At 50.1% G+C, this 23150-nt stretch overlaps 2 protein-coding genes across 3 annotated transcripts in view; both read right to left on the bottom strand.

The window, feature by feature from the left end:
* Positions 1-17286, bottom strand: part of LOC140393657 (chitinase-3-like protein 1) — a 107165-nt gene extending 89879 nt beyond the window's left edge. The window contains exons 1-3 of the mRNA XM_072479939.1: positions 17145-17286; positions 1830-1934; positions 1146-1178 (exon numbers count right to left, since the gene is read on the bottom strand). Coding sequence (XP_072336040.1) covers positions 1146-1178; positions 1830-1854 — 58 coding nt within the window. The 5' untranslated portion in view covers positions 1855-1934; positions 17145-17286. The remainder of the gene's footprint in view (positions 1-1145; positions 1179-1829; positions 1935-17144) is intronic.
* Positions 17287-21480: 4194 nt separating this feature from the next.
* The window catches only part of LOC140393655 (acidic mammalian chitinase-like), a 31962-nt gene continuing 30292 nt past the window's right edge, over positions 21481-23150 (bottom strand). For both annotated transcript variants that reach the window (XM_072479937.1, XM_072479936.1), the window contains exon 12: positions 21481-22182. In XM_072479937.1, coding sequence (XP_072336038.1) covers positions 21932-22182 — 251 coding nt within the window. In that variant the 3' untranslated portion in view covers positions 21481-21931. The remainder of the gene's footprint in view (positions 22183-23150) is intronic.

The following is a 23150-nucleotide window of genomic DNA, read 5'->3' as shown; positions in this document are numbered from 1 at the left end:
ACTTTAACCTGGTGTTGTAAGACTTCGTACTGTGCTCACCCCAGTCCAACGCCGGCATCTCCACATCAATCTAAATGTAGTAACTCAGTCTAACTGAACCAGCCTTGCTCTAAGCCACGTGCTGGGGTGTGATGCTGAGGATACACCCTGTCTCACTCTGTAGATGTTGGTCTGTGGAAAGAGGCGGGGTGTGAGTGCCTCATCCCTTTTATAGTGAGATACCACCCCTGAGTGTCCTGACTGCTCATTGGTCGTGTCCTATTCTATGTGTTCATTAGCTGCATGTTTGCATATCATGACAAACATCTTGCAAGATGGGAGGTGGAGATCCCAGGAGCTGACGGCTAAGAAAACAATCATGTTTCAGAAGTAGAAAAGTCTCCGGGCTGTATACACCTCTCACTTTTACATTAGTCAACCTGATCTTCAAACCTTCTCACCGTATCACTCAATCTCCTCTCACGCTGCACATTTAATTGTCACTCGAATCCATTCACTGCATCCACTTCAATTGATTTCCCTGGACATTATTATTTGATGATGTTTAGGGTGGGGAAGTAATGTCAGAGTTCTCGTCTTATCACAAACCTCGAATAAAAAATGTGTGTTTTGTGGCATTTGAGGTGAACAATTTGCTGAGCTAAAAGTTGGCACTCTTGTCAGGCCTTGAAAGTTCCAATTAGAGCAAAGAAATTGAATCGGAGTCCTGGAGACAGTCTGTAATTGGTAACCACCAGGATTACCTTAATTGATCCTGTCTATTCCCTTTCAAAGCTTCTCTCAATATGTTGTGTGTAACTAACTGAATTATTATTAGCTTTTTCTAGTCAAGTTATGATCTTGAACCAACTAATCTGGGAGATAATGTCCGGATGGAATGTAGTCCTTCAACGGGCTGTAATTGCCCATGGCCTCAGTTAGCATCAGGATGGGGATTCCATCCTTAAGCCTGACCAATCCGGGACTCAATGGGGCAGAGGTGTGAAGGAAACGGGGTCCACACCCCACACCCTCCACCTGATTAAACCCCCTCCCACCTCCAAACCGGCTGCCGGATGGGGCTATTAAATTCCACCCGACATTACTTTTCCCAGGACCAATGAAATCCGCCAATTTATATAAAATAGAAACGTACAAAAACTTACCTAGCGATACGTGCTGTAAGAAGACCAAACTCACTAAAATTAAAATAAATACACATTTTCATTTCATATCAGATTTGGAAAAATCGTTTGAAATACTTGTTTCATAGTTTCAGTGTTAAAGGATCCATTACAAACTAAACTAATTTAATATACTTTTGATTACTCTCTGGTGCGAAAGTAAATTCGAACAATTACGTTGGAAGACAATTTAGATTTGTTGGGATTCCTCGTCCCTTGGCCCACACTTATTGCCCACTCCCACATCCATGTCTTCGATGATGATTTTACTTTCAGGTAAATCAGCTCCAAGGTGTGAACACATTACGCAGGTTACCAGTTTGTGAAAATCTAGCCAGTCTCGGTGTAAAAGGATAATTTCCTGAGTGGGTGCTGGCATTGCGGAAACCCAGCCAGTGTCAGCACATACTGGGCAATCACAGGGATGCTGCCCGCACAGACAGTGGTGCCACATTCTGGGTCAGATGTTAAACTGCTCCATTGTCTGCCTGTTACTGTGGATGTAAACAATCCCAGGGCACTGTGCAAACAACAGCCACATGAACAGACAGAAGGTGAGAAACCAGTGACCTTCTGATGAAAACAATCGTCTGGTGATGTGGCCGTATTTACCACTTCAGATAGTCTGAAATGAAAATAATCCAACACCAAATATCCAATACTGACCAGTCAAGAGAAGCCCCTTCCCCATCCTGGAGCTGAGAATCTGCTCAGTCACTGGATTTCCGTCTGGTGCCTTTGAGAGTCCCAGCACGAGGCTAAGTCAAGGATCTGTGGAAGAAGTCAGAGAAAAGTAAGGAATTTGCAAAGAAACAGTGGGTGGAATTTAATGGGGGTCACTGGGGGGGGACTTGGTGTGGGGCGAGGTGTGGAATTGAGCAGAACCACTCCAGTTGGAGCCTGACCCCAGGAATGGAGAAGTGGACCAGGCAGGCAGCAGGAGGGCAGCGAGGTGGCAATGCCACATGGCAGTGACGGGAAGGTAATTTAATTCATTAAGAAGCTCATTAACTGTTATTTACCTCCCTCTGACTGGAATTGAACGCAGCCTCTTGAATTGACCGTGTGGTGCACGAGGATCTCGTACCTTCAGAAACCCAACTACTCAGATCTAACGGGTAACAGGCAAGCTGTCAGACTTTGAGTGGAAGGTCAGGCAAAGTGGAAGCTGCCTTTCATTGGAGAGCAGCCTTTCATTTGGAGCACAGAGATGGGCAGTGTTAGCACAGAGGAGAGGGTCACATTTGACGATCTGAGGGTCAGAGCTGGAAAGGAAAAGTTCAGCATTGAAAAGCTGAGGGACAATTACTGAACATTCCATCCAAGGCAGCAGCCAATGAAAGGAGGGAAATCCGAATATGGAAATTGTCCTCCATCATATTATGATGTGGAGATGCTGGTGTTGGACTGGGGTGAGCACAGTAAGAAGTCTTACAACACCAGCTTTCGGAGCACTGCTCCTTCATCAGGTGAGTGAAGAGGTGGGTTCCAATAACATATGTATAGACTGGAGAGAGGGATTGTCATAATATGCAGACACACACATAATAATATACAGACAAGCAGCTAATGGACACAGAGAACAGGATATGACCAATAAGCAGGCAGGACACTCAGGGGTGGGATCTGACTATAAAAGACACGAGGCACTCACACTCCGCCTCTTTCCACTGATGAACATCTAGAGAGTCAGTCAAGGGTGTTGTTACAATCTCACACCTCCACCACGTGGCTAAGAGCTAGTCTGGTTCAGTCAGAGTAACCACACTTAAGTTAGCAGAGAGTCAAACTCACAGAGAGCTGTGCTAACGGTGCTATTAGTTCAATAAACCTGATTGAACCAACCTCAAGGTCTGGAGTATCTTTCTGATCTAAGCTGCATCCAGTTGCAGCCAGTGTTAGACCAGTGTACCTAAAGGAGACTACTAATTTAAGGTGGCTTACCTCAGTCCATTCCGTGACGACCAGCAAATGTATCCCGGCACCATGGAGAAGATTCAGGCTCCTCACCAGCTCAGGACCTCCGGCAATCTCACTGCCAACTGGCGGACATTCAAGCAAAAGTTTCTGCTGTACATCGAAGCCTCAGACCTCGAGGGTGCATCTGATGCAAGAAAGATCACGGGCGCGATTCTCCAATCTGGAGACTAAGTGCCGACGCCGGAGTGAAAACCGGAGTGATTTACTCCGGCGTCGGAGGCCGTTCCCAGACCCCGATTCACACTCCCCCGGGGGGCTAGGAGCGGTGCCGCGTCATTTACGTGCGCCAGGCCTTGGCGGCGCATAAAAGCGGCACCACGTAAATGACAGGGCCGGTGCCGCGTAAATGAGCCCCGAAAGATGATGGCGGATCGATCTTGCGGGGCGGCGGAGGAAAGGAGGTCCTCCTTCAGAGAGGCCAGCCCGCCGATCGGTGGGCACCGATAGCGGGCCAGACCCTCTTTGAGCACCCCCCCACTGCAGGAACCCCCCTCGCCCCCCCCACAGGCGAACCCCCCCAGCGTTCCTGCGGTGTTCACACCGGCAGCGACCAGGTGTGGATGGCGCCGGCGTGAAGCCGTCGTTTTGGGCAGGCCGCTCGGCCCATCCAGGCCAGAGAATATCGGGAGAACGGAGTATCGCCTTTTTGGGGGCCCCGGGCGATTCTCTGGCCTGCACCGCACAGACCTCGACGGGGCCATTCTCGCTGCTGGGGTGAATTGCGGGAGGGCGTCGGAGCAGCGTCGCAGGTAAAAATGGCGCCCCAGGTGATTGTCTGAAACGGCGCGGGAGCAGAGAATCGCGCCCCACGCATTGCCTCTCAATAGCGGTGATAAAGCCATCCAACTCTTCAACTCGTTTAACTTCACCGAAGGCCAGGACAAGACAAAGTTTCAGACCATCCTGGACAAGTTCGATAGTCACTGTGAAGTGGACACCAATGAAATCTTCGAGCGCTACATATTCAGACAACGTCTTCAAGGTAAAGATGAATCTTTCAATGCCTTCTTAACTAGCCCCTGCCTGCTAGCGCTGTCCTGCAACGTTGGTGATATTGCTGACTCCATGATCAGAGATCAAATCCTGTTTGGAGTTCACTCTGATCCTCTGAGAGCAGCTCTTAAAAATCAAGCATATGGCCCCGCCAGTCGCGATTGAAACATGTTCAGTGCATGAGCACCCAGAAAATCGGTATTCCCAAAACAAATCGGATGAAAATGAGAAACTTGCCTCCCATGAGGCAATGAGTGTGCAGGCCATCTCCCCGATGCAGCGCCTCAGTATTGAAAACAGCGGCCAACTCGCACACTTTTCCCGGAGCCCCACGCATGCGCGATGCGAACGGGATAACGAAGCGGCCGACACCCACACTGCACAGGTGCAGACGTCTGCCGACCGCACTGCGCATGTGCAACGACGTACACCGCGTCACGACGCCGACGTCATGACGTGCCCAAACTGCGGCAACGCCCACTTAAAGAAACACTGCACTGCAAGAGGCAGGCGATGTTTAAACTGCGGGAAGCCTGGACACTATGCAGCCTTGTGCAGGTCTGCACCACCAGTCAGGGGCCAGCGCTCCCAATTCCGACGACGGCGCGTCCAGAATGTGCAACAACGATTACAGGATTCTGATCCTGGCAGCACAACGGATCCAGAGGACGAGTGCCTGGAGTCCGCCTACCGAGTGGGCATCATTACCACCGTGAACACGCCACACCTAACTCATCTCGCATTCAGTCCATCCTCGCTGTGGATTCGGAGGACGAATGGCGTGCGGTGAAGCAGGTCAATCGCTGCTCCATCCAGTCCAAGCTGGACACAGGTGCCTCAGCCAACCTCCTCTCTCAGGTAGACTTCAAACACATCAAGAAGCCCTCCAAGGTACTTCCAGCAGCCTGCTAGCTCCTGGACTATAACGTAATGCCATCACGGCACTGGGTTCCTGCCATCTACTCGTCTCCAACCGGAGCACCCATGCACGGCTAAGGTTTGAAATTGTCAAGCCGGACAGGGCATCCCTACTGGGCGCGCATGCCTGGAAAAAGCTAAACCTGGTGCAGTGGGTTTATTCAACGACATCCTCCAACGTGGATCTTCAAGCTGGCATTGATGACATCCTCGCTCAGTATCCAGATGTGCTTGACGGGATGGGCACTTTGCCATATCGGTACAAAATCCTACTGCGACCTGATGCCAAAGGCGCCCTCTTGCAGCGTGTTATGCAACACCTAGCCAATGGCTGGCAAAAGGGGCAGTGCCCTCAGTTTTTCAGTGTAAAGGACGACCTGATGGTGGTTGATGGTATCCTCCTCAATCTGGACCGGATTGTAATTCCACACAGTCTCCAGAGCTTGGTGCTCCGTCAAATCCATGAGGGCCACCTGGGTGTGGAAAAGTGCAGGCGCAGAGCCAGGCAGGCTGTCTACTGGCCCGGGATCAGCCAGGACATTGCGAACATCGTCCTTAACTGTGCGAACTGTCAACGCTTCCAGCCAGTGCAGAGCAAGGAGACGCTCCAGCAGCATGAAATCGAAACCTCCCCATGGTCCCAAGGTTGGCATCGACGTCTTTCATGCAAATGGTCGTGATTATGTGTTAATCATTGATTACTTTTCCAATTACCCTGAAGTCGTGAAGCTCTCAGACCTCACATCTCGGACCGTCATCAAGGCCTGTAAGGAGACGTTCTCCAGGCATGGTATCCCACTCACTGTCATGAGTGACAATGGCCCGTGCTTCAGCAGCCATGAATGGTCTCTGTTTGCCCAGTCGCATCAGTTCAAACACGTCACTTCCAGCCCACACTATCCGCAGTCAAACAGAAAAGTTGAGAAAGGGGTGCACATAGTGAAGCAGCTCATCGGCAAGGCCGCGGATTCTGCGTCTGACATTCACCTTGCGCTGCTTACATACAGGGTGACCCTACTGTCCACTGGCATGTCACCGGCTCAAATCCTGATGAACAGAGACCTGCGAACAACACTTCCAGCCATACACGGGCCCAACCTGGATCACCTCCCGGTGCTGCAGAAGGTGCAGCAGCTCCGAGACCGGCAAAAGCAGGGCGATGCTGCTCATGCCACCGATTTGCCCGTGTTATCCCCGGCAGACACTGTTCGGGTCAAGATCCCTGATGGAGGCTGGTCAGCTCCAGCTGTCGTTGTTCGACAGGCTGCCCCCCGCTCATCTGTTGTACGTCTGGCTGATGGTTTTGTTGTGCGACGAAACAGACGGGCACTGCGCAAAGTTGCCTGCCCGCAACCACATTCTTCTCCGTTTCCTTCTGTTGTTTTGCCACCTCCTGATACCTCGACTCACGAGGCCACCAGTCAGGCTTCAATCCCGCCCATCAAGGCGCTGTCGTCCCCACCACCACCTCTCCAGCGGTCGACCAGGACCAGACGCCAGCCACAGAGACTGGACTTATGAACATTTGTTTTGTTTGCTATTTTCTGTGTTCTCGCATTAGACAGCTGTTTTTACATGTACATATGTTCACATCCACCGTATGTATATATGTTAATATTGGCCTATTCTTGTAAATACGCTCACATATGTCATCCAAACATAAAAAAAGGGGAGATGTCATCATATGCAGACACACACATAATGATATGCAGACAAGCAGCTAATGGACACAGAGAACAGGACATGACCAATAAGCAGGTAGGACACTCAGGGGTGGGATCTGACTATAAAAGACATGAGGCACTCACAATCCGCCTCTTTCCACTGATGAACATCTAGAGAGTCAGTCAAGGGTGTTGTTACAATCTCACACCTCCACCACGTGGCTAAGAGCTAGTCTGATTCAGTCAGACAGAGTAACCACACTTAAGTTAGCAGAGAGTCAAACTCACAGAGAGCTGTGCTAACGGTGCTATTAGTTCAATAAACCTGATTGAACCAACCTCAAGGTCTGGAGTATCTTTCTGATCTAAGCTGCATCCAGTTGCAGCCAGTGTTAGACCAGTGTACCTAAAGGAGACTACTAATTTAAGGTGGCTTACCTCAGTCCATTCCGTGACGACCAGCAAATGTATCCCGGCACCATGGAGAAGATTCAGGCTCCTCACCAGCTCAGGACCTCCGGCAATCTCACTGCCAACTGGCGGACATTCAAGCAAAAGTTTCTGCTGTACATCGAAGCCTCAGACCTCGAGGGTGCATCTGATGCAAGAAAGATCACGGGCGCGATTCTCCAATCTGGAGACTAAGTGCCGACGCCGGAGTGAAAACCGGAGTGATTTACTCCGGCGTCGGAGGCCGTTCCCAGACCCCGATTCACACTCCCCCGGGGGGCTAGGAGCGGTGCCGCGTCATTTACGTGCGCCAGGCCTTGGCGGCGCATAAAAGCGGCACCACGTAAATGACAGGGCCGGTGCCGCGTAAATGAGCCCCGAAAGATGATGGCGGATCGATCTTGCGGGGCGGCGGAGGAAAGGAGGTCCTCCTTCAGAGAGGCCAGCCCGCCGATCGGTGGGCACCGATAGCGGGCCAGACCCTCTTTGAGCACCCCCCCACTGCAGGAACCCCCCTCGCCCCCCCCACAGGCGAACCCCCCCAGCGTTCCTGCGGTGTTCACACCGGCAGCGACCAGGTGTGGATGGCGCCGGCGTGAAGCCGTCGTTTTGGGCAGGCCGCTCGGCCCATCCAGGCCAGAGAATATCGGGAGAACGGAGTATCGCCTTTTTGGGGGCCCCGGGCGATTCTCTGGCCTGCACCGCACAGACCTCGACGGGGCCATTCTCGCTGCTGGGGTGAATTGCGGGAGGGCGTCGGAGCAGCGTCGCAGGTAAAAATGGCGCCCCAGGTGATTGTCTGAAACGGCGCGGGAGCAGAGAATCGCGCCCCACGCATTGCCTCTCAATAGCGGTGATAAAGCCATCCAACTCTTCAACTCGTTTAACTTCACCGAAGGCCAGGACAAGACAAAGTTTCAGACCATCCTGGACAAGTTCGATAGTCACTGTGAAGTGGACACCAATGAAATCTTCGAGCGCTACATATTCAGACAACGTCTTCAAGGTAAAGATGAATCTTTCAATGCCTTCTTAACTAGCCCCTGCCTGCTAGCGCTGTCCTGCAACGTTGGTGATATTGCTGACTCCATGATCAGAGATCAAATCCTGTTTGGAGTTCACTCTGATCCTCTGAGAGCAGCTCTTAAAAATCAAGCATATGGCCCCGCCAGTCGCGATTGAAACATGTTCAGTGCATGAGCACCCAGAAAATCGGTATTCCCAAAACAAATCGGATGAAAATGAGAAACTTGCCTCCCATGAGGCAATGAGTGTGCAGGCCATCTCCCCGATGCAGCGCCTCAGTATTGAAAACAGCGGCCAACTCGCACACTTTTCCCGGAGCCCCACGCATGCGCGATGCGAACGGGATAACGAAGCGGCCGACACCCACACTGCACAGGTGCAGACGTCTGCCGACCGCACTGCGCATGTGCAACGACGTACACCGCGTCACGACGCCGACGTCATGACGTGCCCAAACTGCGGCAACGCCCACTTAAAGAAACACTGCACTGCAAGAGGCAGGCGATGTTTAAACTGCGGGAAGCCTGGACACTATGCAGCCTTGTGCAGGTCTGCACCACCAGTCAGGGGCCAGCGCTCCCAATTCCGACGACGGCGCGTCCAGAATGTGCAACAACGATTACAGGATTCTGATCCTGGCAGCACAACGGATCCAGAGGACGAGTGCCTGGAGTCCGCCTACCGAGTGGGCATCATTACCACCGTGAACACGCCACACCTAACTCATCTCGCATTCAGTCCATCCTCGCTGTGGATTCGGAGGACGAATGGCGTGCGGTGAAGCAGGTCAATCGCTGCTCCATCCAGTCCAAGCTGGACACAGGTGCCTCAGCCAACCTCCTCTCTCAGGCAGACTTCAAACACATCAAGAAGCCCTCCAAGGTACTTCCAGCAGCCTGCTAGCTCCTGGACTATAACGTAATGCCATCACGGCACTGGGTTCCTGCCATCTACTCGTCTCCAACCGGAGCACCCATGCACGGCTAAGGTTTGAAATTGTCAAGCCGGACAGGGCATCCCTACTGGGCGCGCATGCCTGGAAAAAGCTAAACCTGGTGCAGTGGGTTTATTCAACGACATCCTCCAACGTGGATCTTCAAGCTGGCATTGATGACATCCTCGCTCAGTATCCAGATGTGCTTGACGGGATGGGCACTTTGCCATATCGGTACAAAATCCTACTGCGACCTGATGCCAAAGGCGCCCTCTTGCAGCGTGTTATGCAACACCTAGCCAATGGCTGGCAAAAGGGGCAGTGCCCTCAGTTTTTCAGTGTAAAGGACGACCTGATGGTGGTTGATGGTATCCTCCTCAATCTGGACCGGATTGTAATTCCACACAGTCTCCAGAGCTTGGTGCTCCGTCAAATCCATGAGGGCCACCTGGGTGTGGAAAAGTGCAGGCGCAGAGCCAGGCAGGCTGTCTACTGGCCCGGGATCAGCCAGGACATTGCGAACATCGTCCTTAACTGTGCGAACTGTCAACGCTTCCAGCCAGTGCAGAGCAAGGAGACGCTCCAGCAGCATGAAATCGAAACCTCCCCATGGTCCCAAGGTTGGCATCGACGTCTTTCATGCAAATGGTCGTGATTATGTGTTAATCATTGATTACTTTTCCAATTACCCTGAAGTCGTGAAGCTCTCAGACCTCACATCTCGGACCGTCATCAAGGCCTGTAAGGAGACGTTCTCCAGGCATGGTATCCCACTCACTGTCATGAGTGACAATGGCCCGTGCTTCAGCAGCCATGAATGGTCTCTGTTTGCCCAGTCGCATCAGTTCAAACACGTCACTTCCAGCCCACACTATCCGCAGTCAAACAGAAAAGTTGAGAAAGGGGTGCACATAGTGAAGCAGCTCATCGGCAAGGCCGCGGATTCTGCGTCTGACATTCACCTTGCGCTGCTTACATACAGGGTGACCCTACTGTCCACTGGCATGTCACCGGCTCAAATCCTGATGAACAGAGACCTGCGAACAACACTTCCAGCCATACACGGGCCCAACCTGGATCACCTCCCGGTGCTGCAGAAGGTGCAGCAGCTCCGAGACCGGCAAAAGCAGGGCGATGCTGCTCATGCCACCGATTTGCCCGTGTTATCCCCGGCAGACACTGTTCGGGTCAAGATCCCTGATGGAGGCTGGTCAGCTCCAGCTGTCGTTGTTCGACAGGCTGCCCCCCGCTCATCTGTTGTACGTCTGGCTGATGGTTTTGTTGTGCGACGAAACAGACGGGCACTGCGCAAAGTTGCCTGCCCGCAACCACATTCTTCTCCGTTTCCTTCTGTTGTTTTGCCACCTCCTGATACCTCGACTCACGAGGCCACCAGTCAGGCTTCAATCCCGCCCATCAAGGCGCTGTCGTCCCCACCACCACCTCTCCAGCGGTCGACCAGGACCAGACGCCAGCCACAGAGACTGGACTTATGAACATTTGTTTTGTTTGCTATTTTCTGTGTTCTCGCATTAGACAGCTGTTTTTACATGTACATATGTTCACATCCACCGTATGTATATATGTTAATATTGGCCTATTCTTGTAAATACGCTCACATATGTCATCCAAACATAAAAAAAGGGGAGATGTCATCATATGCAGACACACACATAATGATATGCAGACAAGCAGCTAATGGACACAGAGAACAGGACATGACCAATAAGCAGGTAGGACACTCAGGGGTGGGATCTGACTATAAAAGACATGAGGCACTCACAATCCGCCTCTTTCCACTGATGAACATCTAGAGAGTCAGTCAAGGGTGTTGTTACAATCTCACACCTCCACCACGTGGCTAAGAGCTAGTCTGATTCAGTCAGACAGAGTAACCACACTTAAGTTAGCAGAGAGTCAAACTCACAGAGAGCTGTGCTAACGGTGCTATTAGTTCAATAAACCTGATTGAACCAACCTCAAGGTCTGGAGTATCTTTCTGATCTAAGCTGCATCCAGTTGCAGCCAGTGTTAGACCAGTGTACCTAAAGGAGACTACTAATTTAAGGTGGCTTACCTCAGTCCATTCCGTGACGACCAGCAAATGTATCCCGGCACCATGGAGAAGATTCAGGCTCCTCACCAGCTCAGGACCTCCGGCAATCTCACTGCCAACTGGCGGACATTCAAGCAAAAGTTTCTGCTGTACATCGAAGCCTCAGACCTCGAGGGTGCATCTGATGCAAGAAAGATCACGGGCGCGATTCTCCAATCTGGAGACTAAGTGCCGACGCCGGAGTGAAAACCGGAGTGATTTACTCCGGCGTCGGAGGCCGTTCCCAGACCCCGATTCACACTCCCCCGGGGGGCTAGGAGCGGTGCCGCGTCATTTACGTGCGCCAGGCCTTGGCGGCGCATAAAAGCGGCACCACGTAAATGACAGGGCCGGTGCCGCGTAAATGAGCCCCGAAAGATGATGGCGGATCGATCTTGCGGGGCGGCGGAGGAAAGGAGGTCCTCCTTCAGAGAGGCCAGCCCGCCGATCGGTGGGCACCGATAGCGGGCCAGACCCTCTTTGAGCACCCCCCCACTGCAGGAACCCCCCTCGCCCCCCCCACAGGCGAACCCCCCCAGCGTTCCTGCGGTGTTCACACCGGCAGCGACCAGGTGTGGATGGCGCCGGCGTGAAGCCGTCGTTTTGGGCAGGCCGCTCGGCCCATCCAGGCCAGAGAATATCGGGAGAACGGAGTATCGCCTTTTTGGGGGCCCCGGGCGATTCTCTGGCCTGCACCGCACAGACCTCGACGGGGCCATTCTCGCTGCTGGGGTGAATTGCGGGAGGGCGTCGGAGCAGCGTCGCAGGTAAAAATGGCGCCCCAGGTGATTGTCTGAAACGGCGCGGGAGCAGAGAATCGCGCCCCACGCATTGCCTCTCAATAGCGGTGATAAAGCCATCCAACTCTTCAACTCGTTTAACTTCACCGAAGGCCAGGACAAGACAAAGTTTCAGACCATCCTGGACAAGTTCGATAGTCACTGTGAAGTGGACACCAATGAAATCTTCGAGCGCTACATATTCAGACAACGTCTTCAAGGTAAAGATGAATCTTTCAATGCCTTCTTAACTAGCCCCTGCCTGCTAGCGCTGTCCTGCAACGTTGGTGATATTGCTGACTCCATGATCAGAGATCAAATCCTGTTTGGAGTTCACTCTGATCCTCTGAGAGCAGCTCTTAAAAATCAAGCATATGGCCCCGCCAGTCGCGATTGAAACATGTTCAGTGCATGAGCACCCAGAAAATCGGTATTCCCAAAACAAATCGGATGAAAATGAGAAACTTGCCTCCCATGAGGCAATGAGTGTGCAGGCCATCTCCCCGATGCAGCGCCTCAGTATTGAAAACAGCGGCCAACTCGCACACTTTTCCCGGAGCCCCACGCATGCGCGATGCGAACGGGATAACGAAGCGGCCGACACCCACACTGCACAGGTGCAGACGTCTGCCGACCGCACTGCGCATGTGCAACGACGTACACCGCGTCACGACGCCGACGTCATGACGTGCCCAAACTGCGGCAACGCCCACTTAAAGAAACACTGCACTGCAAGAGGCAGGCGATGTTTAAACTGCGGGAAGCCTGGACACTATGCAGCCTTGTGCAGGTCTGCACCACCAGTCAGGGGCCAGCGCTCCCAATTCCGACGACGGCGCGTCCAGAATGTGCAACAACGATTACAGGATTCTGATCCTGGCAGCACAACGGATCCAGAGGACGAGTGCCTGGAGTCCGCCTACCGAGTGGGCATCATTACCACCGTGAACACGCCACACCTAACTCATCTCGCATTCAGTCCATCCTCGCTGTGGATTCGGAGGACGAATGGCGTGCGGTGAAGCAGGTCAATCGCTGCTCCATCCAGTCCAAGCTGGACACAGGTGCCTCAGCCAACCTCCTCTCTCAGGTAGACTTCAAACACATCAAGAAGCCCTCCAAGGTACTTCCAGCAGCCTGCCAGCTCCTGGACTATAACGTAATGCCATCACGGCACTGGGTTCCTGCCATCTACTCGTCTCCAACCGGAGCACCCATGCACGGCTAAGGTTTGAAATTGTCAAGCCGGACAGGGCATCCCTACTGGGCGCGCATGCCTGGAAAAAGCTAAACCTGGTGCAGTGGGTTTATTCAACGACATCCTCCAACGTGGATCTTCAAGCTGGCATTGATGACATCCTCGCTCAGTATCCAGATGTGCTTGACGGGATGGGCACTTTGCCATATCGGTACAAAATCCTACTGCGACCTGATGCCAAAGGCGCCCTCTTGCAGCGTGTTATGCAACACCTAGCCAATGGCTGGCAAAAGGGGCAGTGCCCTCAGTTTTTCAGTGTAAAGGACGACCTGATGGTGGTTGATGGTATCCTCCTCAATCTGGACCGGATTGTAATTCCACACAGTCTCCAGAGCTTGGTGCTCCGTCAAATCCATGAGGGCCACCTGGGTGTGGAAAAGTGCAGGCGCAGAGCCAGGCAGGCTGTCTACTGGCCCGGGATCAGCCAGGACATTGCGAACATCGTCCTTAACTGTGCGAACTGTCAACGCTTCCAGCCAGTGCAGAGCAAGGAGACGCTCCAGCAGCATGAAATCGAAACCTCCCCGTGGTCCAAGGTTGGCATCGACGTCTTTCATGCAAATGGTCGTGATTATGTGTTAATCATTGATTACTTTTCCAATTACCCTGAAGTCGTGAAGCTCTCAGACCTCACATCTCGGACCGTCATCAAGGCCTGTAAGGAGACGTTCTCCAGGCATGGTATCCCACTCACTGTCATGAGTGACAATGGCCCGTGCTTCAGCAGCCATGAATGGTCTCTGTTTGCCCAGTCGCATCAGTTCAAACACGTCACTTCCAGCCCACACTATCCGCAGTCAAACAGAAAAGTTGAGAAAGGGGTGCACATAGTGAAGCAGCTCATCGGCAAGGCCGCGGATTCTGCGTCTGACATTCACCTTGCGCTGCTTACATACAGGGTGACCCTACTGTCCACTGGCATGTCACCGGCTCAAATCCTGATGAACAGAGACCTGCGAACAACACTTCCAGCCATACACGGGCCCAACCTGGATCACCTCCCGGTGCTGCAGAAGGTGCAGCAGCTCCGAGACCGGCAAAAGCAGGGCGATGCTGCTCATGCCACCGATTTGCCCGTGTTATCCCCGGCAGACACTGTTCGGGTCAAGATCCCTGATGGAGGCTGGTCAGCTCCAGCTGTCGTTGTTCGACAGGCTGCCCCCCGCTCATCTGTTGTACGTCTGGCTGATGGTTTTGTTGTGCGACGAAACAGACGGGCACTGCGCAAAGTTGCCTGCCCGCAACCACATTCTTCTCCGTTTCCTTCTGTTGTTTTGCCACCTCCTGATACCTCGACTCACGAGGCCACCAGTCAGGCTTCAATCCCGCCCATCAAGGCGCTGTCGTCCCCACCACCACCTCTCCAGCGGTCGACCAGGACCAGACGCCAGCCACAGAGACTGGACTTATGAACATTTGTTTTGTTTGCTATTTTCTGTGTTCTCGCATTAGACAGCTGTTTTTACATGTACATATGTTCACATCCACCGTATGTATATATGTTAATATTGGCCTATTCTTGTAAATACGCTCACATATGTCATCCAAACATAAAAAAAGGGGAGATGTCATCATATGCAGACACACACATAATGATATGCAGACAAGCAGCTAATGGACACAGAGAACAGGACATGACCAATAAGCAGGTAGGACACTCAGGGGTGGGATCTGACTATAAAAGACATGAGGCACTCACAATCCGCCTCTTTCCACTGATGAACATCTAGAGAGTCAGTCAAGGGTGTTGTTACAATCTCACACCTCCACCACGTGGCTAAGAGCTAGTCTGATTCAGTCAGACAGAGTAACCACACTTAAGTTAGCAGAGAGCCCTGTCCCTGTGGGTCTGTAGTCCAGTGTGAACCAGATGGGATTTTAAAAAAAAGTTTTCATGGTCACCATTAGATGAGTTTCTAATTCCAGATTTATCAATTGTATTTAAATGTCCCCATCGGCTGCCATGGGGGGGATTTGAACCTCAAAAGCATTAGGCTGGATCTCTGGATCATTATACAAGTGACATTGCCACTTGGCCAACACCATCTCCCCAGCCACTGTCCCCTAATTGAATATATCTGCTGGGAGATCCCTCAGAATGGGCTGTTCAAAACATCTGAAAATGGAGACACAGCTGCATTTTCAGGTGAAAAGGAAACTTTACCACAATACAAAAAGTGAGAAAATGAGATTAACATCCAATCTAGCAAAATAAATTATTCAGTCACCTTGGAGCAGCGTGTGGCCTTGTTATTAGGTATGCATTGTGGGGTTTCTTTCAGCCAGATACAAGTTGCTTTTGAGTTATCACCTTTTTTAAGGTTCCGTAAAATGTTTTTGAATTGTTTGCCAGTATTTCCGCATTTTTACCTGTTGCCACACAGGTCATTGTGAAGTATCAATGTGGTTCAAATTTACCAGATCCTTTAACAGTTTGATAAATTCGGCCTTCAGTCAGGGGTGATCTATTTGACCCATTAAAGACAGCATCAACAATCTTTCTGTCTTTTAATATTCGGGTTTTCCTTCGATCTTTCATTTAGTCACATTTCTTTCTCACTCCTGTGCCGGAGATGATGGGTAATATGGAAACCTTGATTACAATTCTACAATGCAGAAGGAGGCCATTCGGCCCATCGAGTCTGCACCGACCCTCTCACAGAGCACCTTACCTGGGTCCACTACGCCCCATATCCCCTGTAACCCCACAACCCTGCTTCCACATTCCTGGACACTCAGGGGCAATTCAGTGAGGCCACTGCACATCTTTGGACGGTGGGAGGAAATCGCAGCACCCGTTCTATCTACCGCTTAAATTCCAAATACCATGTAACAATCTGTTTTGACATGTGATTTGGGGAAATGTATGAGTGCGACAGGGTATGGGGTGTGAGGTGCTATGCCAACCCTTTCAAAACTGCTGACAATTAATTGGATAATTTTCCACATTTTTGAAACATTCACCTTTGAGCCATGAATTTGCGCAACTTTGTGAACAAGTTGTTCTCCCAAGCTCAAATAAAAGAGAAATTAGGCCCCACAAAACATTCCAGCCAGCTGATCTTTACGGGTTTGTTGTGTGTTTCAGTGGCGGAAGCTCGGAGATATTTAAGTATTGGTGAGATACCTGTGACCCATCCAGACGGCAGAGTTAAAGCAGTTTCTCGATATTCTGCAGCTGTATCACTAACTATTCCCTCTGCTTCCTAATATTTACACACAAGACACAGAAGGAAAGATCAGTTGATAACAGTGTGATTGGGCGACACAGTAGTACAGTGGTTAGCACTGTTGTTTCACAGTGCCAGGGTCCCAGGTTCCATTCCCGGCTTGGGTCACTGTCTGTGCAGAGTCTGCACGTTCTCCCCATGTCTGCGTGGGTTTCCTCCGGGTGCTCCGGTTTCCTCCCACAAGTCCCGAAAAAAGTGCTTATTGGGTGAATTGGACATTCTGAATTCTTCCTCTGTGTACCCAAACAGGCACCAGAGTGAGGCAACTAGGGGATTTTCACAGTAACTTCATTTCAGTGTTATTGTAAGCCTACTTGCGACAATAAAGATTCATATTATTTTTATTGATACTCAAATTGCAGGCACGTACCACACGACATAAACTGACTGAGGGCAACTTCTGCAGGAGCGTGATATAAAGTTGAGTTAAAAAGTATGGAAGTTCGTCAGATCAACAACTGACCTGCATCTGTTAAAATGTTAAAATAAAACTGCAAAATATTGAAGCAGAGACTGAGTCTTACTCAGCTCGCCCCAGTAACAATTCCGACGGTGGAACTGCTCAGCTTTTACTTTTGTAATGATTTGGTTTGGCAATCGCAAGTGGGAATAAGAAGGCTCGAGTGTAACATTAGAAGAATCAATCATACTCACAGTACGTATATAAGTAGTGACAGAATCAAGGTAAAATCTACTGTGTCTGATTCTCTGGGCAGCAGTTCAGCGTCGCATGGCTTGTTCAAATCTCCTGTGTTTGGTTCATTTATATCATTTTTCTCTTCTGGCTCTTTTGTCCACGTACGTTGAAGGACCTGGTTCCGTCAAGGTTTATTGTCTCCATTCTGTCTAGTTTCAACCAGTCGTTATCGTCCACGTCCACTGCCCAGAATGGGGTGTAACCTTCCACCAGCCAAATGTCACATCACCCAAACATAAATTGTTAAAGGTTAACGAGATTAAGGACATCCAAGTCCATCTAAGGTAAAAGTTACTCACACATCCTGTTTGTGGCTCCGCTCTGTCTAGCTTCAGCCAATAATTATCTTGCCCCATTGTTACCCTCTTTTTGTCTTGTGTGTGACTGGGCAGAGGGTGGGAGGGGATCTTGGGATTAGGTAGCCTGGCGGACGGTTATTCCAGTTATTCATCTTTCCTCCTTTTTATTAGTAAATAGGTTGTTCATGTTTTACTCATAAATCTGGTGTCTGGAACTCGTTAGCGGGAGTGAAGGTGCAGGTTCACCCATGGTTACATAGAGTCCAAAGGTAGTGCTGCAGTTAGCCTCTGAAATGTCGACTGACAGATATGCAGGAGCTAGGAAGACTCATTGGGCAGCAGAGAACTTAGTGACAGAGATTTTGATGGCTGTTGAGCATGCTTCAAGTGACCATGGCAGTAATGACTGTGTCCGTATGGCTGAGGAATTAGAGAAGAGTCTTGACTTCGACATAGGTCCTGGTTACAAAGTGATGGTGAATGGTTGTTGTAAGAGTGATAGTCGGGAGGAAGATTCAGACGACAGTCTTGACTTTGATCTCGAGTGTGACTGTGACGTGCTGACCCGTCACCAAATGAGCTTGGACCACTGACGAGCAATTCTTCCAGAGCTCGTCAAAGAGTTAGAAGCCTGGAGGAGGCGGGTGAAGTGGACTTGTTAAAAGGTAGTTTGTTACCGCTTCTTGAGATAAACCCATTGCCACTCCCTTCAGGTGGAAGATGTTCCCAGAGCAGGCTGGTCCTGGGGGAAAAGAACCTGACTGCACAGCGTCAGTTAGTCAGGACGAGAACCAGAAGGAGTAAGCGAGCGGCTGGTCGACCCACATCCTTTTGAAGGTTTACAGTGTCTCTTCGAGATAAACAGAGGTTGATAGCCAAGAAGCTGAAGTAGTTGGCCATCAATCCTTTTCGGAAGTTAAGGGAAAGGTGTTAGCGAATCCTGTAGTCGTTCTACAAACACGGAGACCAGGGAAACCCAAGCTGGTTGTAGAGTCAGTGACGTCCCACACTCTGATTCTGAAAGTGGGGGTGCAGGTGATGGTTACAAAAACTCCAATGAAGACGTAAAAGTTGCCAACCCTGGAATAGTGAAATGAAATGAAATGAAAATCGCTTATTGTCACAAGTAGGCTTCAATGAAGTTACTGTGAAAAGCCCCTAGTCGCCACATTCCGGCGCCTGTTCGGGGAGGCTGGTACGGGAATTGAACCGTGCTGCTGGCCTGCTTGGTCTGCTTTAAAAGCCAGCGATTTATCCCAGTGTGCTAAACCAGCCCCTCGTGCCCTTTGAGTCAATTAACTTTGAGCGGTCTGACCCCTCAGCGACTCCTGTTGCTGAAGGTGGCACGGTGAAGGAGAAGAGTTAATGCAGGGCCAGTCAGGTTGAAAAGGGCCTATTGGTTATCAGTGAATCCACTCCTACATTCAGCATTAATAACCCTACCTGTAGCGTGATTGTCGGAAACTCTCAAAGTTGGTGCAGAAGTTCATGGGACAGTCAGGAAGGCTCCTGAGGGTCAGCAAGAGGTAGGTCTAGGGCAGGTCCAATGGAATATAGATTCCGTTAACTACCCCTGTTGCGACCTCCAACCATTTGGACCACCAAAGCCGCCTCCGTCTCGACTACCACCACAGAGATTGGCTCAGATAGAAACTGAGGAGTGATGCATGCTGGACCTGCTGCAGGAAACTGCAACTTCGTTGTGGTCTACGGAACGGCGAGGAGAGTGTGGGATGTCAACGGCCATGTCGGAGGATGAATAGGTGTTGGCCAGCCCTTCATCTCCAAACTGTTAGATACTTGCATTTACAGAGACATTAAAAAAACAGAACACAAGAGTTTTTTGTCAGAGTCATCATCGCAATCGTTTGTTGTGTTAGTATTTTCCAGAGACAATAATGTGAGTACAAGTATTTATTTCTCCGTGTGTGCTCCAAGTTAAATTGGCCATTAATGCCGAAGCCGGGAAGGGGATTGTATTGGGGCTGGGTTAGACAGGTATGTGTGGGTGCTGTGTGTCCTGCGTACATCGTAATGAAACATACATGTCTAGATGTTTTATTCCTTTAGGGGGAGAGGTATGTTTGGACATTGTCTGGATGTCCTGTGTTCCCTGTTAATGCCCCTCCTGCTGCCTGTTCTGATATCCATTCTTCAGGTTGGTTGCTACAAAGTTACTGCAGCCTTTGGGATTTCTGTTTAAATGGGAGACTTTGGACACTGGGGATAACCCTCTTTCAGATTGGCTGGTCTGAAAACACCCCCTTTAATGAAATGAAATGAAAATCGCTTATTGTCACGAGTAGGCTTCAATGAAGCTACTGTGAAAAGCCCCTAGTCGCCACATTCCGGCGCCTGTTCAGGGAGGCTGGTTCTCTGGCAGAATTTGTGATGTCGTTTGATTGACTTGGCAAGCAGCCAATCAGTGCATATAAGATTTTCAATGTTCTCCTATCAGCGCCTGTAGTTGGTGAAGTCATCTGATAGCCGGTGACAAGATCTGCACTGATCTCAGCCTTCCAGGAATACCTCCATCCGCTCAGTGGGCAGCATGGCAGCATGGTAGCACAGTGGTTAGCACTGTCTCTTCACAACTCCAGGGCCCCAGGTTCGATTCCTGGCTGGGTCTCTGTCTGTGTGGAGTCTGCACGTTCTCCCCGTGTCCACGTGGGTTACCTCCGGGTGCTCCAGGTTCTTCCCACAGGCCCTGAAAGACGTGCTGTTAGGTGAATTGGACATTCGGAATTCTCCCTTTGTGTACCCGAACAGGCGCCGGAATGTGGCGACGAGGGGCTTTTCACAGTAACTTCATTGCAGTGTTAATGTAAGCCTACTTTTGATAATAAAGATTATTATTATTATCTGATGGCCGAAGGGCGGAATCGTATGACCTGGAATTCTTAGGTAAACGCCATCTGGTGGTCAAAGGACGGAATTGCGCCAACCTGAACCTCTCGAGCAAATCTATTTCACAGAGGCTACAACCACAGTAGTGAAGACTCATCTCAGACCTTCCCCTTGAATCCCTATTTTATTATATTCCTCGCCGGCCCTTACCTTGTGCCTGTCTTGTGTGTGTCGGGTAGAGGGTGAGATGGAATTTTGGGATTAGGTAGTCTGGTGGACGGTTATCCTTTTATTTCCTTATTTGTTCATCTTTTCTCCTTTTTATTAATAAATAGTTTGTTGATGTTTTACTTGGTGTCTGTAACTCATTGGAGCAGTCAAGGGTTAAAGATCTTCAGAAAAGACAAATTATTGGTTAATTCACTTATGTTGGGACTCTGGGGTTGGAGTGACTGGCACTCGCCCAGCGTGTCGTAACACCGGTTGTATGTTCCAAAGTGTTCACCATGTCATACCTGGACTTAATCCTGCTGTCAGGTTACTTGACAACTGATGAGAACCATGTTGTGTTGTTGTTTTAATATAAAGGCACCAATCATTTATTGGTCAAACATGTTGTTGGTTCGTTTATTGAGACTCGCGACATTGGAACAGACAGACACAGATAGAAATGTTGAAGGCCTCTGCAGTAGAGTTGTGTGTGCTGTGCTCTACTCCAAAACAAAAGTGAAACTAAGTCCAGATGTTATGACACACTGCCCTCCTGGTGACATTATGCTGTTCTCCCTTAAAGGCAGAATGGAAATTGCCAGAATGTTGTAGTCAGAGAAAGTCAGTGATGGCAAGATCATCATTGCAGGTGTGCCTGGCCTATTTAACAATACATGGGCACAGGGTTGTCTATTCTGATGGTCTATCTATGTCCTGTTGCAGTCAATTTGTACCATCCCTCACTGTTTGTCAATCCTCCATGTTTCTGATATGAAAATGCTCCAAAAATTAGATACCCACCTATCATTTATAAAGTAAATTGACATTTTTGCCTGCGTACAACTGTGCTCGCCTATTTATCAACCATTGACCTCAAAAAAGCTTTTGTGTGGGTTCAAGTTAATCCAAAACAAAATAACAGAACATGTTCAATCCATGATATTGAATCTTATTTTATTTTACTCCTGTGTAAAAGGCCTCTCGAGCAAACTTGGAGCACATGGGAATGCAGGAAAAATAAGACAGCTTTGACCAGTCAAGCAGGTCATGATTTACTGCATACAGAGCTGATTCTAAAATCACACATTTATCATTCTCAGATTGCTCTTTGATGGCACTATCTGTTTCCACTGGTAAATAGTGAAAGCATTCCTCTCTGTGTGATTCTCTGCAATTTAATTTTTAGCGATAAAGCAGCTTAATGAAAAGTTACAGTTTAATGAAAATGCAATGCAGCTATGGTTAATATGGGACACGTTTACGCTATCACGTTGAATTCTGATCAATGCAATGACCAATCAGCTCATCACCAAATTCATTTTCATTTTACATTCTTTCATTTTTCATTAAATTTTTGAAGCAATCTGTCACGACCAAATCTGATATGATTAATGAGGCCAATTGCAACAGTGGCAATCTTCAACAAAGACCAAATTAGCAGGGCAATCCTGATGGAAGGTTCGGTCATTGTCACAAACGTAATATTTATGGCGATCATTTGGATCAACATACGAGCCGTGCGGTCTCCCCTGGCACCAGTTGCTTCCACTGTTTTGAGGGGTAGCAATTGCAACATTGGACCTTGGTTTGAGTGGCCCGGTTATCGGTGAAGGTGTGGTTTGGGATGATGGGAGATCCTCTGCAAAACAAAATGGAAATCTGATTTAATCAAAATACTGGCATCTAAATCATCAAGAGCTTCATTATGTTGTGCTCCACTCTCCCCCTCTCTTTGCCACTTTCCTCCTACTCTCCCCCACTTCCTCTCATTTTCTGTAATTTTACCTCACCTTTACCCTGCTCCCCCCCACCCCCCCCCACCCCCCCAACCCCACCCCCACCCACCCCCCACACACACACACACCTCTCCTGTTTGGAGAGAGAGGGTGGGTGAGTGATAGTGGATGAGTGAGGGCTCTTGAGTGAGTGAAGATGAATGAGTGAGTGAGGCTTAAGTGAATGAGGGTCAAGGGAGAATGATGGTGATGGAGTACATTGAATGTGAGCGAATTTGGAATGTGTGAGATTTGTGTGAGTGTGTGAGTGCGAGGGTGAGTGAGTGTGTGAGCGAGGGTGAGTGTGAGGGTGAGTGAGTGTGTGAGCGAGGGTGAGTGCGAGGGTGAGTGAGTGTGTGAGTGAGGGTGAGTGTTAGGGTGAGTGAGTGTGTGAGTGAGTGAGCGAGTGTGTGTGTGTGAGTGCGAGGGTGAGGGTGAGTGAGTGTGTGAGTGCGAGGGTGAGTGAGAGGGTGAGTGAGAGCGTGAGTGAATGTGTGAGTGTGTGAGGATGCGTGAGGGGGTGAGTGAGTGTGTGAGGGTGAGTGAGTATGTGAGGGTGAGTAAGTGTGTGACGGTGAGGGAGAGGGTGAGTGAGGGTGAGTGTTAGGGTGAGTGAGTGTGTGAGTGAGAGGGTGAGTGAGAGGGTGAGTGTGAGTGAGTGTGTGAGGGTGAGTGAGGGTGAGTGAGTGTGTGAGTGCGAGGGTGAGTGAGAGGGTGAGGGCGGGGGTGAGTGTGAGGGTCAGTGAGAGCGTGAGCGAATGTGTGAGTGTGTGAGGGTGAGTGAGAGGGTGAGGGCGGGGGTGAGTGAGAGGGTCAGTGAGAGCGTGAGTGA

Source organism: Scyliorhinus torazame, chromosome 17 (genome assembly GCF_047496885.1).
Source record: "Scyliorhinus torazame isolate Kashiwa2021f chromosome 17, sScyTor2.1, whole genome shotgun sequence".
Lineage (NCBI taxonomy): Eukaryota > Metazoa > Chordata > Chondrichthyes > Carcharhiniformes > Scyliorhinidae > Scyliorhinus > Scyliorhinus torazame.
Note: the sequence above shows the minus strand (reverse complement) of the source record. Positions and strands in the feature narration are given on the sequence as shown.